At 42.2% G+C, this 16,419-nt stretch overlaps 1 protein-coding gene across 1 annotated transcript; it reads right to left on the reverse strand.

Moving 5' to 3' along the window:
* Window positions 1-3,745: 3,745 nt before the first annotated feature.
* Window positions 3,746-13,941, reverse strand: txnrd3 (thioredoxin reductase 3). Its single transcript, XM_072382894.1, has 16 exons — window positions 13,606-13,941; window positions 12,914-12,974; window positions 11,286-11,395; window positions 10,700-10,807; window positions 10,381-10,453; window positions 10,160-10,279; window positions 9,785-9,927; window positions 9,415-9,530; window positions 8,527-8,752; window positions 8,296-8,388; window positions 7,886-7,962; window positions 6,570-6,726; window positions 6,301-6,408; window positions 5,867-5,962; window positions 5,653-5,787; window positions 3,746-4,777 (listed from the first exon to the last, which is right to left on the reverse strand). Exons 1-16 carry the CDS (start codon window positions 13,720-13,722, stop codon window positions 4,715-4,717), a joined length of 1,803 nt encoding a protein of 600 aa, XP_072238995.1. The 5' UTR covers window positions 13,723-13,941; the 3' UTR covers window positions 3,746-4,714.
* Window positions 13,942-16,419: the final 2,478 nt, after the last annotated feature.

A 16,419-nucleotide genomic window follows, 5' to 3' on the forward strand; every position in this document is an offset into this window, starting at 1 on the left:
GCTAAACTATAGAAATGGCACATAAAACAACTCCAATGAGACACAGTTAACATGAAAGTGGCTTGTAAAAAAAACAAGAGGCACAAACCCTCAGAGATAGAAACCAACTAAACGTTCATACACACAAATTAAGAGGAGACACAAAACAACTCCAAATCGATAAAAAAAACTAAAAACAACCACATTGAGAGGACATGATAATCGCCAAGAGACACCGAACATCAAATAACTACTTGTTTGCTCATTTCTCTACACTCTGAACGGTGCCGGGGCTCGAAAACTGGCACCGTGGAAAAGTACAGTCACACACCTTCAGTTGTTTTAAGCTCAGAGGAAAATTATTATTCCTCTGTGACGTTGTTTTTGCTTTATTAAGAGAAGCGTTTAAGACGCAGCCTATACATCTAAGTAACGTGCCATCACTAGAAAGTTCTGGGAAAAATTTTTAAAAAAAAATGTGGATGACCTCTTTCCCAAGTCAGCACTTTGGCAAACTGAGATACTGGCAGCTCAATAGTCCACTCATTGCTTTGTAAGTTAAAACATGTTAATAAACTATGCATGAAACAAGTTGATAAGGCATTTCACCAGTAGTTGGATCTCAGGTCGGCTGTATTTCTGCTTGGAGCCCATCAGCACAGCTTCAGAAACACTCGAACAAGCCTCTGTCTTTGTGTTTATTAGCACAACAAACACCAGTGAATCATTTAGCTCAAATTGCTGATACTATCTCTCAATCAAATGGGTATGAGCCGAATTAAACTCATCAAAGTGCAAGTTGTCATGACAGCCTGTGCAGGTGACAGTGCTTTCAGACGCGAACAGCTGAACCCAACAAAGGCTTCTCACCAGCCCAGACACTATTGATCGGGAGCGCCACTTGTGGAGGCTGAATAGTCCCACAGAAACACAGAGGAAATGAGGCTATTATTTCTCCCAGGCCTCTGATGTAGCTGATATGAATAGGCTGGCTACTTCAATGGTGTGATTCCACCTTTACCTGCGCACGAGCAGTGCTCAGAATATCCTCCCACATGATCTCTTGATTATTCATTTTGTGCCACATCGTGAGCGGCTCAGAGTCCAGTGGAACCAAAGAGCTCCAAAGTGTGCCAGATGTTAAAAAAAAGAACTCATGTAAAATTTTTGTTGAATCTCTCATTTAGGAGAGTGATTATTATTTGATTCATTCTCAACATAGCCACCATATGAATTAATTTCTTCCTGTGATATATTTATCAGTTTAACTGTTTTTTAAATATAGACATAAGGTCCCTTGTTGAAAAGTTTAAATCCAGGCTTACATTTCAGTGCAGTTAGCAAGCCAGCTAGTTAGGAAATGTTTGATATTGTGTTAGCATGCAGGTATCAGCCTTGTATCAGTATACCAACATGCTATATAACGTATAAAAGTATATATACTTCTGAAGATGGCTATTTTTTGTCTATAAAACAACCTAGCGCACAAGCTATAGCCAATCTAGTTGGTTAGCTTGGTAAATAGAATTAGCAAGGAAGTTTAACTTACTTGCAACTTGTTAATATTAATATAATGTATAATATAATGTTTATATCTATTTTAATATATAGATATACCTATATAGCATTTATAGTTAATTTCAATTTAATTTATTAAAACTTCATTAATCCCCAAAAGGAAATAATGTTGCTGAAGTATTAACTCATAATAAAAAATACGCTATTGTTATAAATAGAATAACAAACAAAATATAAATCAGCTGACAAACATGTAGACAGTTGCAATGAAGCAGAGAGGAAGGTGTGGTAGAAATCTTCAGAGGTCACCAATAGTGGGTTGGGGTGTTTTTACAGTTTGGCAACAATTTAGCTGATGAGTGCACGTGCAGCATTGGCAGATTACACTGGTGTTAGACAGCATGTACAGGAAGTCACAGCCAACAGTTCAGCATCTGTCTGTATGCCCATATAGACTTAAAGCTGAGTAGAGAGGAGTTGGTCCTGAAGCCATGTTTCAGTGAAAAAAAAATGGCCTTCCTGATGTTCCTGTTGTGTCCTCATCAGGGCTCCAAACTTGTCCATTTTATCTGCCAGTGATCTCTCACTTCCATGGTTTACAAGGAAAAAAATGGTTTAAGCCTCTTTCACCCTTTTGTTCCTGCTCTGCATCCTTGAGGTCTCCTCTTCAACTCATCTTGATTTGGGATCTTATTCTTTTACTTGGACATCGGAAAGCTCAGTTTGCTGCCCCAACAGATTTCCCCAAGTCATTGTTATGCATAATAATTCAATGGTTATTTGCAGAAGATTCATGCAATTGTTTCTAAACTAACAGGGGAATTACACTAATAAATACTATTACTTTTGGTACACTTTCATTACAAAATATTAGTATGGTACAGAAACATGTCATATGTATCATAATACATGTATGTATAAAACAATTAGCTACTATGTCAGCTAATGGGAGATTATCATACGTATTCAATAATTTCAGTTTTCAATTCAATTCAGTTTTTCTATATAATTCCAAATCACAACAAATGTCATCTCAAGGCACTTCAATTTATTTATTCAATATTTCTGTTCCATACAGGAAGCGCACAGAGAGGCTGCAAAGCCACAGAAAACTCAGAAGTGAATCCATCAGCAATACCACATGTATGTGAAGTCCATGGTGCAGTAACACATGGCATGTGTGGCCGTGTATCATTGCACCATATGTTGTGTGATCCATTCGAACAGAATCTGCTGTACCTGCGAGACTATAAAGATCACACCATATATGAAACCATGGGCATTTTCCTGTGCCGCAGAACATTTTGTCACGTGGTACAGCTTTTTTCTGCAGCTTTTAAGTATCGGACCATAAGGCGCACTTAAAATCCTTTATTTTCTCAAAAATCAACGGTGCGCCTTAAAATTAATTCTGGTTGTGCTTTCTGACCTAGAATCGATTTTATGTGGTACTAGGCGATCAAAAATCTGTCCAAAAAGTTTTAGCACGGCCTTGGTAAGCTACGAAGCTGCACTGCTTGATTGATTGAGCATTACAGCCACCGTAGTCACGAGCCTTGTGGAGTAACACGATCTGTGCTTCAACATTAAGGTGTGTGCGTTCATTTATTTTCTATACCCGCTGCCCCAAAAATGGCTCCTATTAAGAGACATGCCTTCGAAGCAGATTTTGACTTATCAGTTTTGTTTCATATAATGCACCTTATAACCCGGTGCGCTTTATAGCCCGAAAAATATGGTAGTTTGATTATGCATCATTTGGGGCTTTATTAACGCTATAATTATTTCTAAAAGCAGGGTGAACAGTTATTATTTCTAACAATGCTGATTTTTCTAGTCATTTCTAAAATCCCCAATGTACAAAGCTCCCAGTCTACTATAGGAACAAAATATTATAAGGCTGTCAAAGTAGCTTCCTACAATAATCTGGACATTAATACTATTCAAAAAAATTAAATAAAATTTGGAAAAGCTTTCAATTAAAGAGAAAGACCTTTGTGGTGACACTTGATGTTGCATTGTTACTCTGTTCAGCTGTAACGTCAAAGGCAGAGGGGTTTCTGACCGGCTAAATGAGGTGAGTCGACCCTACAGTCACCTGTGACATGGAACGCTTCTTCGTCTACACATAAGCTGTACTTAAATGCAGCAAGAAATTACACCGTAAAGACTATCACAAAATGAAAACAAGAGATTATCATTTTTTTTAAGAGTCAAATGTGCAGCTTCAGTGAAAATCTGACACAAGTGAAAGTGAATCCATCCTTTATTATTAAATGTTGAAGTCTACAGTGGTTCACGACCAACAAACAAGTCATTTATACAGATGACCAATGTCACTCAATGAAAGTAATCCGAAAACTGTCTCCTAGAAGACTTAATATACCTTTATGTACATAATGGAGAGGCAGACAGCAAGCTGCAACAAACAAGCGTTAAATTAATTGCGTAAAAACGCAGTCAATCAAGTCAGGCTGAATTTTTCGTTCAGTTTCAAAGTTGTTGTAAAGCACCACTCGAAGATTTGAAAGTTTGCAGGCTCTGCAGAGACCAAGTTCTCCTCCACGCAGAGAACTCTGGTGTCTGTATAACAAAGATATATCACGACAGCAACAAGTATACACATCAAATTCATCTTGAAGACCTGGAAGATGAACGCATGGAATGATCCAGAGCCGTGCAGCCGTTCAAACCTGAGTTGTACGCTTTAAATGTGTGAATTTCTGCCTGCACCCTTTGTATGGGGTGAATGATAACTGCATGAAGTTGGGGGGGGGGGGGGTTTGGACGAAATACGGACCACCGTCAGCTGCCTCTGCAGAGGGACATCGATCCCAGCCCACCTAAGTATTTCAGGTTACGAGCCAGGACGTCAAAAACAGCCCAAACACACATGCAGGTGATGTGTGCTCGTGCTCCTCTGAGAAAGACACGCTGGTGGAGCCCAGCAGGAACATCAGCAGAGTAACCCCGCTGTTCAGCAGGCTGCCCTCACATTAAACTCACTCATCCCATTTCAGTCACCTCTTCGCTCCAGGGGAGCCTAAACGAGTGCCTTCACTGGGCACCGTGTCCATCTATCCTGAGAAACAAGTGCCCTGTAAACTCAGCAGCTTGAAATGAGGCTCAGCTGAAAGGTTGACTGGGAGCTAAGAAGAAAGGTGGTGCTTCTGGAGTTTACTGTGAGAGCAGCCCGCTAAACGAGCAGGGTTTAACCTCAGCAGCCGGACTGGGTGATGTCTCCACCGGAGCGCTTGGTCACCTCCAAAGTGGTAAAGGTCTAAAAAGGTGGAGGACACACACACACACACACACACACACACAGTTAGTGTAGAATTCAGCATTTCTAAAAGCCTTCTGCATTCATCTCAAACTGAACCGGCAGAATGTTGCATTTACTGTGCTTTGTGCTCATTTCACATGAAGATATGCGGGACATCACTTGTTCATTTAAAATGAATATGCAAGTAATGTAAAAACATCAAACAGGACAAACCAGGCTAGCTTAAAGCGCTGTAATTAACACTGTATCGTCTATTAGCATAACGAATGCAGCTCATTATCAAGCTAACACAGCATGCATCAACACATCCTGAAAAAAACTCAAATGGAAAACATTAATTCAGCTTAAGATCTTCAGTGCTACAGGTAACAACACCCGAAACAGTCCAACATGCACAGGAAGTACAGCGGCAGAGACAAGACTCCAACGTGGCTCATATAGTCGAGTCGCAACGCTAGCTGGGCTGTTTAATGCTTTAGTTTTTAACTGCACATCTGACAGGCGCCTGAATGCAGCACAGAGCATTTGACTACATGTTTGTCAGCTCAGAGGCATCAAGTTCCACGGCACTTAGACAACTCCCCGTTCTTACTGGAACAGTGTGCCACTTGCAGGAAATGTTGGGATTCATTTGATAAAACATCAAGAGTTCCACAAAAAAACATTCTGCTCCTTAAAGTCGTTTAAGATCTGATGAATTCAGACATTTGTGTGGTCTGACCATCAACTTGGCCTGAGCTACGGCCAAACTCTTAGCGAATATCACCTCAGATCTTATACTTCTACACAGTGAACTGAATCTGAATGCAGACTGCTGAGAGATGAAGGAGAAAAATGGCAAATAAAGCTAAAATTCAGTGTTTTCCCCTTACCTCAGCACAGGTCGGGTGGATGCCGATGGTGCCGTCCAGCTGTTCCTTAGTGACCCCGCATTTCATAGCTACACCGAAGCCCTGCGTCACCTCTCCTGCATTTGGACCCAGGTAGTGGAACCCGATGACTCGGTCCTGAAATGTGATGGTTAGAACATCAACCAATGCACAGCAACAAGGAGCTAGAGTTGTGTGGAAGGCGTAACAATCTTACACTGTCCAGTTTATTGCAGATGATCTTTGCGTAGCATTTGTTGTTGTCTCTGCCTGGCACGGTGAACTCCAGGGGCCAGAACAGACTGTGGTACACCTGATCAGAGACAAACTCTAGTTATGCGAGCAAAAAAAAGGCAACAAACACCCTCCAGGTTTTTTAATTGTCCAACTAAGCATGCTTCCAAAGCCTTTCGATACCCACAGCTTTTATGAATGTGGAATATTACACCGTGTGCTTGTTCGCTGGCACACCGATAAACACAAATATGCAAACAAGTTCCAGCAAAGCTCAACTGAATTCCTCAAAGGAAACACGCCTGACTGGCACAGCAATTTTTTACACAACTAATCTACTCAAACATTTGATTAAAGGGATAAAAACAAGGTTCACAGTGAGGTGAACCAGACCACTCAATCAGTCCGGTGTGTTACCTCGATGTTCTCCTGTCCGTACACCTCGGTGGCCTTTTCCTCCGACAGCCCACAGGAGCCGTACTCCAGCGGGGTGAAAACAGTGGTGGGGACGTTGACGTAGTCGCACTGCATGAACACAACATGCAGCAATTACTTCACATTTCTCGGTGAAATAAAGCCCTGTCACATCTCAGTCCAAGAAACACGACCTTAAATAGCAAGTTGTCACAGTGGAGGCAGACTTCGGCACCAGATTAGATCCGGGTCGTCTGCAGATGACCTTCTACCTTGAGAGTCGCTCCCCGGTAGAGGCGGCGTGCCAGTAACTTCCCGGCTTGGATGGCCACAGGTGTAAGCTCCCACTTTCCCTCCAGAATGTCTCCGATGGCGTAGATGTGGGGCACGTTGGTCTGCTCCTCATCGTTCACGGGGATTTTTCCATTCCTGGTAGTATGAACAGTAGGTCAGTGAGGAAGAATAAAACATACTTAGCTCAGTTCTGGCTCCATTATCAAAAACTAAAAAGGTTCTAGTTAGGGCTGGGTGCTTGATAATGATAGTCTTACACTTCCCCTGTAATTCATCATCACTGCCTGCAGCTTTGGGACTTTGTCCTCATACTTTGACTAAAGAAAAAACAGAAAGCTGCATTTAATGTTGCAGCTGGGGCCAAAAAAGGAACCCTAATAATGACAAATATTTTAACAAAATATTGTTACTCAGCCCTTCTTCCACCTGTGAAAAGTTAGAAATCAATAAGGTCAGGAAAACAAAAAGGCTTTCAGGTCGATGCTGGCTCCGACAGTCGGAGCCTCTGGGGGCTTCAGGGGGCTTGAATGCAATGCAACGACTGAACTGTCGTTGCATTGCACTGAACTGAACTGTTTTTTTCCTGTTTATTCTAAACCATTTGGACTGTGTATGAGAACAGCCCAACTGTGCATCTATGAAACTAAAGTGGAGATAAACAAACTGGGTCTAAGGTCATGCAGCGCAGGAGAAACTGCAATTACAGCTGCATTTATGAAGAGATGTGTTAATGTGTGGCGGTTTGCAGCAGCCGAAGGCTGAATGAATGTTAATGTGGTCATAAGACTGGAGCATATGACTAACGCCACTCTTAATCTGGCCCCCTGCTTTCTTAATCCCTGCCGCCCGCGCAGGCTTAACTGTTCAGTCATTCACAAAACAGAAAAGACAAAACCTTTTAAGAAAAGACTGTATTTTCAGTCAGTCAGACGGTTAACTTCCTTCTACTTTTCAAATTGACGCTGTGGCAGCAGAAATTAAGAAAAAAAAACAAAAAAAACAAAAAACAGGGGATCTTATGCTCAAAGTAATTTATTAAATCAAATTAGAGCTCGCCCCAAAATGTAGATAAATCCTTTTCCTGCGATTAACCGCACGTTGAAACGATACAAGTCGACCCTTATCTTGCCACAACAAATGCCCCAGCACACCCGCCCTGCCCCTGCAGAGCCATGAGACGCCGAGAACTGCTGAATCACCGTGACTGTGCCACGAGTCTTAAAGGCACAGCAGCCGCATTAAACAGGACCAATGGACAGACACGACCACCACAGATGAAATTAAGTCAACTTACTTGGGGTTTACTTTGACCCCGGCCTTGTCCAGGCCGATCTTATCCGTGCACGCGTCTCGACCCACTGCTACCAACACCTGAGGAAGAGAGAAAAGGTTTGTTCGCTTACAAGGAAGTCCTAAGTCCTGCTTTATTTGCACAAGAGTGGAGACAAATTAGGAGAAAACTACTCCATCACACCAGTTCCTTCCTCTTACATTCATTTAACTTTTCATTGAGCCAGTGTGCTGACTGTTACGTGACTTTGTTCTTGCCTTTTGCTTCAGAATTTCTATCTTAATTTGCATTTCTTAAAAAGATATTTAATAAGCCACACATTTAATATTCGACTCCATGCAAACAGTAAAAAACAAACCCGGTGACATGTGTAACAGACAGGATAGTTGAGGGAAGGATGAACCGATACGTACGGTGTTGTACTCGCCCTCGAGGAGCTCATCGGTTTCTGTGGACTTTGCCGTTACTTTCAGCCTGCCGGGAGTGCCTGCTTCCAGCTCCTCGATCTGACACATCAACGAGGAGGAAATGCTTAACATGTGCCAAAATCAGGTTACAGTTGAAAATCTGAACCCAGCTCTTAAAAGGAAACCGCTGGGCATGCGGTCACCCTTCGACAGATCAGTCGGCACCGGCTCACACACCTTTACGGGCACATATTTGCGGAGGAACTTGACACCGTGCTCCTCCATGTATTCTCCAGCGCGGTTGGCCATTTCCTGGTCAAATCCCCTCAGCAGGATAGACCGCACCATGACGGTGACGTCGAGCCCGAGGCTGGCCAGGAAGCCGCCGCACTCCAGAGCCACGTAGGATGCCCCGATGACCAGCGTTTTCCCCGGGCAGAAAGGCAGCGAGAAGAGGTCATCACTGGTGAACAAACACAGGAGCATCTGAGCACACGGAGCACCAAAAAAAAAACAAACAACCCAAAACATAAAAGGCCTTCGGGAGGAAACAAAGCTCTTGGCTGAATAACAGGAGGGACACATGCTGTCGCTGGCCAGCAGCTGGGTCCGTACGACAGGTTCTCACTTGCATGATGAGAGGCCATCTAAGGCCTGTTGAAAGACTCCAATCACACAGATGATTTAATGACACATGGTGGGCTGGTTGAAGGACTCCAGAGGGCCTTTCCTTCAGATATGCAAATCAGCCCTGCTTCGTTAGTACCAATTTGTGTCGTAGTTAAAACTAGAAACGGTTGGATTTTGGGTTCCTCTGAAGGACCCTAATGTTAATGTTGCAGCGACTCACAAATTTACTGGAATCTAAACGTGCACGATTCACTAATATTTTACACTGCTTTAAGAGTAAGTGAGCAACAGCAGGATAATCACTTAAAGACAGAGGATAATCTGACAAAGCATTCAGACAGCAGAGCTTAAAGAATACCCTGAGGCCGGGCCATCTGCCAGATCATTAACAGATTTTGTTGACATGAATTCTCCCGTGGCCAAACCCACACTGGCTGCAGGCCCCACCCACTGGCATCAGCTTTGGTGTTTGTACGCTGGATATTGTGTGCTCACCTGGTGATGCAGTGCTCCTTATCTCCAGGGATGCCCAGGTAACGCGGCCTCTCGCCTGTAGCCAGGATGAACTTGGCTGCGGTGTAAAACGTCTCCTTCCCCCGCTTGTTTGTCGCCTGTCAGAAAACAAACAGAAGATGTTGGCGCCGACGGTTCCACGCCATTCCCCTTTTTAAATCAAAGATGTCCACCTTTGTGTGCACTTAGAGATACGAGTAGAAAAGCCAACAATGCTAGAGATGTTCAGCAAAGAGGAACTGGTTACCACAACAGGTTACACTTGAAATGTAACTTCTAAAACAGGAGCCAAACCAGAGACCCAGTAAAACACGTTTAATCAAGGCTCCTAGAGTTACAAATACCAAATTACCTTGATCTTGTGTGGGTCGATGAATTCAGCGTACGCGTTGACATAGTTGACGTTCTTGTCCCTCAGCGACACCCTGTAGCCCCAGTTCAGGGAGCCGATGTAGTTGTTCACAGCCGTCTTCATCGTCTCCCAGTTGTGCTTCACTGAGACCAAACGTTAAGTTACTCATGATGGAGAACTGACCCCCCCCTCCAAAAAAAAAATTTAATAAATAAGAAATTCTACAAAATAAATCTATTTATAGAATGTGAAAAGCTGTATTCATTAACTCAATGACACCCTTATTCACTAATCAAGTACCATTTAACTTTCAGTTTAATTGATCCATTGAATCATTTTGGGTTTCCGTCCTCCATACAGGAGTCCTGCCCTCACCTGACTCATCCAACTCCCAGCCGAACTTGCGAGCGTCCTGCACAGCGGTGCCCAGCAGGGCCGTCTGGTGCATCAGCTTCTTTGGAATGCAGCCCACATTCACACAGGTTCCACCGAGACCTGTGGGAACGCACGGGACAATGAAATAGTTCCTGTATTCAAATGAGATGCAAAAAAAACAAAATGCATCCTTCTATGCGTCAGGAAAGGAAGTATTTTACCCCAGGAGGTTCCTTTGGGCGTGGGCACAACATAGTCCAACACCATGACCTTCTTCCCCATTTGGGCTGCTTCCTGTTGTCAGCAGAAGCAGCGTTAGTGCCACCTCACCCACATTTGTTGTTTCCTACCAACTCTCCAGTTTTTATTGCAGTTATTTCCCAATGCTTACGTTTATGGTGTAAAACTAAATGGAGCAACAGATAACAGAATTGCACCTGCAGCTCCAGTTTCACATAGTTTCTGACAATTCGTCACAAAAATTGCAAAACAGAAAAAAAGAACTGCTGCACAGGACTCTCTGAACAGACCGGCAGTCACCTTTGAACACGCCAGGCCTCCGGAGCCCCCTCCGATGACGATCAGGTCGTAGTCGTAGGCCTCATTTTCCCCGCTGAGCAGCTGCTGCAGGCTGCCGTCGTTATGAGCCTGACATGAACATTAACACCGTCCCATCAGTACAAAACTAAGGTATGCTGATCATGCAGTAACAATGTGACATCACACACAGTCCAGTGGAGGCAAACAATCAGTCTGAAAGAATCAACCATTTAATCTTTTACATCACTCTGGTTCCAGCTTCTTCCACTGCATTTATCAACATTTTCCTGAGCAGCTGGACGAAGGTACCACCTTGTTTGGTTTGGGACAGTATTTTGTCACAGAAAAAAAAAAGGCTTACAGTTCAGGGCAGCATTACCTGCTGTTGTTTGAGCACGTTTTAAACTAACTTAAAGCCTGCTCTCCATATCCACCAATGTATGTGTCCACATCCCAGAAAAACACAGACAAAAAGGAGCTTTTGAGCATAAAGAGATCAAATCTGAGTTCCTTACAAGGGGTACTGGAATGGAATAGATCAATCACCGGGAAAACTGGCATGTACTTGTGAACATTTGATCCTCACCTGCAATGTTTTGTCACAGCCTCCGAGATGCGTCTTGTTGATGAAGACATTGGGAACTGTTTTCTGCCCGGTCATCTCAAGCAGCATCTCCTGGTAGGTCGTCCCATTCTCTGGACACAAATGTTAATATTTCATGAGTGCAACAGAGTTTGAGCATCACTTCAATGAGTTTGTTTTGATAACATGCCAACAAAATGCAAAGCAGTACAATGGGAAGCACACAAGGCCATGAAACATATCTTTCAGAGTTCACTGTTCTCTATCACTCAGATTAGAGACAACAGACGGGGGCTCAAATAGTCACATTGAGCCTGATAAATATTTGTACGTCAGACAGACCTTTGTCATAGGCCCTGCTGCAGCTTCCTAATGACAGCCCGCTTTGTGGTCACGCTGCGCTTTCTAATTGGCTCAAACACCTCACTTCTTTTCAACAAAAACAAAGTGCAACATGCTGCAACCGAACCAGATCTGCTCATATTACCAACCTACTGCTGTAACCTGCTCTCCAAGATGGGCTGAGTCAAGGGCTTTGCCTCCATTTCACTGAAGAACTACAAACCAAATTCAGCTGGTTAGGTCTGCTCCAGTGACTGTTCGCTTTCAATGTTAAAGAAACCACAGAGTTGTAGCACCTGCCAATACAGATAAGATTAAACCTCACCCTCACGATACAATTTAAACATTACATGTAATCCTCTCAAACCTTCACGCAAACTGCAGCAGCAACCCACACCACAACTTAAAGTACTGCAGCCCAGTACCATCTATATATATCTATATAGATATATATGGTAGCGCATACCACCATTTCATTTCCTTATCCAGTGTTTGGCAGTTTCCTCTGAAATCTAACAGACAAACAAATACTTGACATAATTAAGTCTGCCAATCTTTCACTGATATGTCAGCAACATCCATTCATGCTGCAATCAACTGTAACATCCGACACCGCAACAGAGGTTACGGATACACTGCTCGAGGCAGTCGGTGACTGACTCAGCACTTTTAGTGTAGAGGACCGACATAACAGCTTTACCAGTGAATCAGAGAGGGCAGCTTTTATATGTTATTGCAAAGAATAGGGGTTCACTATTAAATAAAACATAAATAACAGATTTACTACACATTACACAAACTTTTTCACACAGATTAGCATGAAATGCTGGCAAGAAAGAGAAAAAAAGAAAGCCTGGAACGACAAAGCAAAATGTAGATAATGCAGAGTGGAGGTTGCTTCTCTGTTGAAGACACTATACAGCAACAGAACTGTCGTTTTAGGGTCCTTTACCTGCGAAACCACCCTGTTCTCACTTCTGGATGAGCACATAGGAAGTATGACTCCTTTACAAATAAATTTACAAGCACTTCTAACCCCCGCCACCACCAGCAAGCGGTCATATGGGCTTAAAAGCATCACAAATCTAACAAACAAGTGACAACATCTCTGCATGTCATCCAGCGCCAGTCTTGAATGCCTCAACTTGCTCTAACAATTAGTAATTTGATTGTTGGTTTGACTGGCTTCACCAACCTGCTAATAAACACCACAAATGTAACAACACGTAACATACACTGTGTTGGCATTTAATCTACAATACAAGGGCAAGAAAGCTTCTCAGTCTTACCTATGAGGTCCAACTCCACCACATTACAGTCGACTTGCAGCTCTTTGAACAAGTCTTTTACCTACGAAAGACACGTCACATTATTATATCCAAACACACAAAAACAAACCAACATGTTTCTGATTTAATTACAATGCTCCGTTTCCATCATTTAAAGTACTGGAGGGACATTACGTTTCGTCAGGTTTCAGTTACTAAGTTAAAACCGTCCGCTAATCCCGTTTTTAAGTCAATTTAAAGAGGTATGCATGCATTATGGTATGTATCTACACATAATGTAAAAAGCGTGAATTTACATTCAAGTCCTGCTTTGTAAGGAGGAAGTATGTCAGGGTGACAGTGCAAATTAAACTTTGAAGTCTGACTAATTACGAGTCAAGTTAGCCACGAGCAAGAAATTATGTAAGCTAACTTTTCACACTAAGTGTCACCACATTCAGACAAGTTTCAATTTTATCTCACGTCGAGCTAATGTCAACCAAGGTTCGCCACAATGGATGGTTACTTATTTAGTCTAATTCGACATAAATATAGTATATTTAGATTTAGGTTTAAAGGATTGAGGTTGACTCGATACAGCAAGGACAAGCCAGCAATTAGGCCGAGCCCATCTACTTCGCGAGAGAAAAATGGAAGTTTCCGACCCACGCAAGCTAAAGTCTGCCTCTTTCGACAAAAGCAAACTCCCTTACCTTAACACAATATGGACAGTAGCTTTTGCTGAAAACAATCACTTGATTGGAGTCAATAAGCTGCTGTATCTGACATTTCAGGTCATTTTTCCCGGCGTTATTTTCGATGGGAGGCATTTTCAGGTTATTTCCGTCTGCCTGCGCGAGGCAAGCTCTGTCGAGGATAGGGTTAAGAACTACTTTACCCACACCAACTTTCTCTATCAATAAGAAAACCCTCGGAATTATTGGTTCTTTCTCCAAGACGAATTAAAAGCCGCAGCCGGTCCGTGGGTCTGCCCTCTGATCGTGTCCCTTCACTGGCAGCAGCTAGTTATCTATCATACGCGCCAAACGTCTGCTTTTCTTGTCTTGCTACTATGGGTGCGCTCGATGTGAATAACCGCCTTCACCGTACACGTCATTGAGAACTACATGGAACGAGGGAAAACCCCGCCCGGACGGCAAATCTGCCAAACAAAACGTACCTACCTAAAAGATACGTCATAAAGCCGGAAGTGCCGTAAAAGCCCAATAATGATTACTCACTTGTACTATTGTCGTTAAAGTCAGGGTAGTTTAAAATCTAAACGACCGAGTTCGTAAACCAAAGTAGATAAGGCAGTTATGACATAAGTTGGGTGCCCTTCAGGCGCCTCTGACAGACAACACGTCCTAATTATTGAAAATGAAGTGAAAATTAGCCCTACAAAGTTGCCTTAGTTTACAAATTTTTGATTATCAACAGACTGATATGTCGTTGAGTGATATTAGGTTAGTTCTGGACGTTATTAATACCGTTATTTCTAATCGAATACTGGTGCTTGAACAGTGGCGTAGATCGTCTGTTATATTACGCCATCTATCGATGAAAATATACTATAACAAGTACAACTGCATTGCATGTTTCCAAGTAACCTCTGTGCTCAAACACCTTTTAACTATCAATTCCTCCTTCTTATGCGCTCTTCCCGCTTTCTATGGTTTATTCTTTCAAGCATAAACCAAGTTTGCAGACAAAAAGATTTACCACTACTAATACTAATTCTAATCAATCTATTACAATTCTGTGGTCATTAATTCAGCCATGGAGCTTCAAATAGTACAACAACAACAACAAAGCAGATTCCTTGAGAAGGAGGATCCACAAAAGACAGTATTATTAGTATAAGGAATTTAACACCAAGTTGAGCAGTTAAGCTCTGAATCACAACGACTGTAAGGCAACTACTCAAGCTTCAGGTGGCTAAAAGTTCCTGGGTGTTTGGGAAAAAAAACTGCCATCTCATATTCAAACCATATAACCCAGATAAAATCAGCACAGTAAAATGACAATACTACAACCACCACCACCACTACTACTCCTCCTACTACTATTACTACAAATAATAACAGTAATACTAAAATTCATCATATGTTTTGTGGACCAGACAAAAATTCACTGCAATTGTTTAGAACAATTTGTCCACACTGCCCATCAATTTGGAGGGTATTACACTGATGTGCATTTCCTTCAAACTTACCCCCACCTTAACCATAGCTACTACCTAACCTTCACCTTAAACTAACTCTATCCCACTGTGAAATAAAATAAATATCATCAGTCTAAAATGTAACTAGATCATTTGCATATGATTTAGATTTAGTATTCAACTGATTTTTTTTTTGTTTGCTCACATACTGTCGGATGTCAGCAATGTGTGTCGAAATAGTATGCAAGTGGCAACAGAGGACTGTGAAAGTTGCATCATGTTTTTAAAAAAACATTGCTGAAGATTTCATAAATACAGACAGGGAAGAGCACCACTCGCTAGAAGACTGAGTGGGCAAATAGTTTAACAATGATGGAATAACATTTCATCATGTAAAATTGAAGCATTTTGAATAAAAAAGTGTTGCCATTCATAAGAGGGATTTCAGAGAGGGCATTGTTTCCCTAATAAATCACATTCTGCACGTAATACAATAACTAGGCAACTGCATGGGCCACCTGCAGGCAAAGCTGTCACTCACTGTGAACAGTTGGCATATTATAAAACAGAAAATTAGCCAAAGAAGAACGAAAGTGTTGCGAAACTGGAGTCATTTAAAGGAGCAGTGTGGAAGTTGTCAGATTCTGTAATTTCCGCGTGCGTTTGAACAATATTCACTAGATTCTGTAATGTCCGATAGTACTTGAACGCAACACTTCATGCTTTGGAGAAACTATGGTGGCCTGATGGTGCGGGCAGCACACACTACCCAACACATCCATCACTCAAATGTGTCGCTATGTCTTCTCCATCGAGTGAAACCACCTTCTCAAGTTCTGAGGCTACTTTCAGAGTGAATTATAAATAGATTTGGTTAGATATTCTGTGAAAAGATAACTTACAGTGAATATTACTGTTAGTTGGTCTGCATTCTATTAGTGTTTTGTGGACACCAGGTAGCTTCCTGCATGGTAGTAAAAGCTAATATTAGCTACGTAAGGCTAAAGGCTGTTTATATTTAGTCTTATAGAGGGATAGCATTAGCAGGCAACACTTGTATCTGGCTGACAGATACAAGTAGAGAATGCCTTTATAAAGTGACCAGGCAGTCTATTTGGTGTTTATCCTCATATGTGTAGCGTCATCTGTCATCCATATCGTGCACGCCACTTTGCCTCTTCAAGTCACATCAGCTGTATCTTTGACTGTTGTCATGGCAGCCACGAATTTTCAAGCCATAGTCTAATTTATGCTTCTGTCAAGTTGTCCACCTCCAAAAAAATCCTAATTACGTGTCGAGTTGAGCGGACCACAAGGGCTGTGATTGGTCCTCAGAAGTAATTTCCGGCAGTTGTTTTCCGGT

This window comes from Leuresthes tenuis, unplaced genomic scaffold (assembly GCF_036924035.1).
Source record: "Leuresthes tenuis unplaced genomic scaffold, fLeuTen1.0.hap1 SCAF_3, whole genome shotgun sequence".
In the NCBI taxonomy this organism is placed as follows: Eukaryota; Metazoa; Chordata; class Actinopteri; order Atheriniformes; family Atherinopsidae; genus Leuresthes; species Leuresthes tenuis.

Coding starts and splice junctions, on each gene's coding strand:
- txnrd3 (XM_072382894.1), bottom strand. CDS start 13,722: ATGCCTCCCATCGAAAATAACGCCGGGAAAAATGACCTGAAATGTCAG. Junction 6,727..7,885: donor GGGGTCAAAGTAAACCCCAA/GTAAGTTGACTT, acceptor TCATACTACCAG/GAATGGAAAAATCCCCGTGA. Junction 5,788..5,866: donor TCTGCAATAAACTGGACAGT/GTAAGATTGTTA, acceptor ATCACATTTCAG/GACCGAGTCATCGGGTTCCA.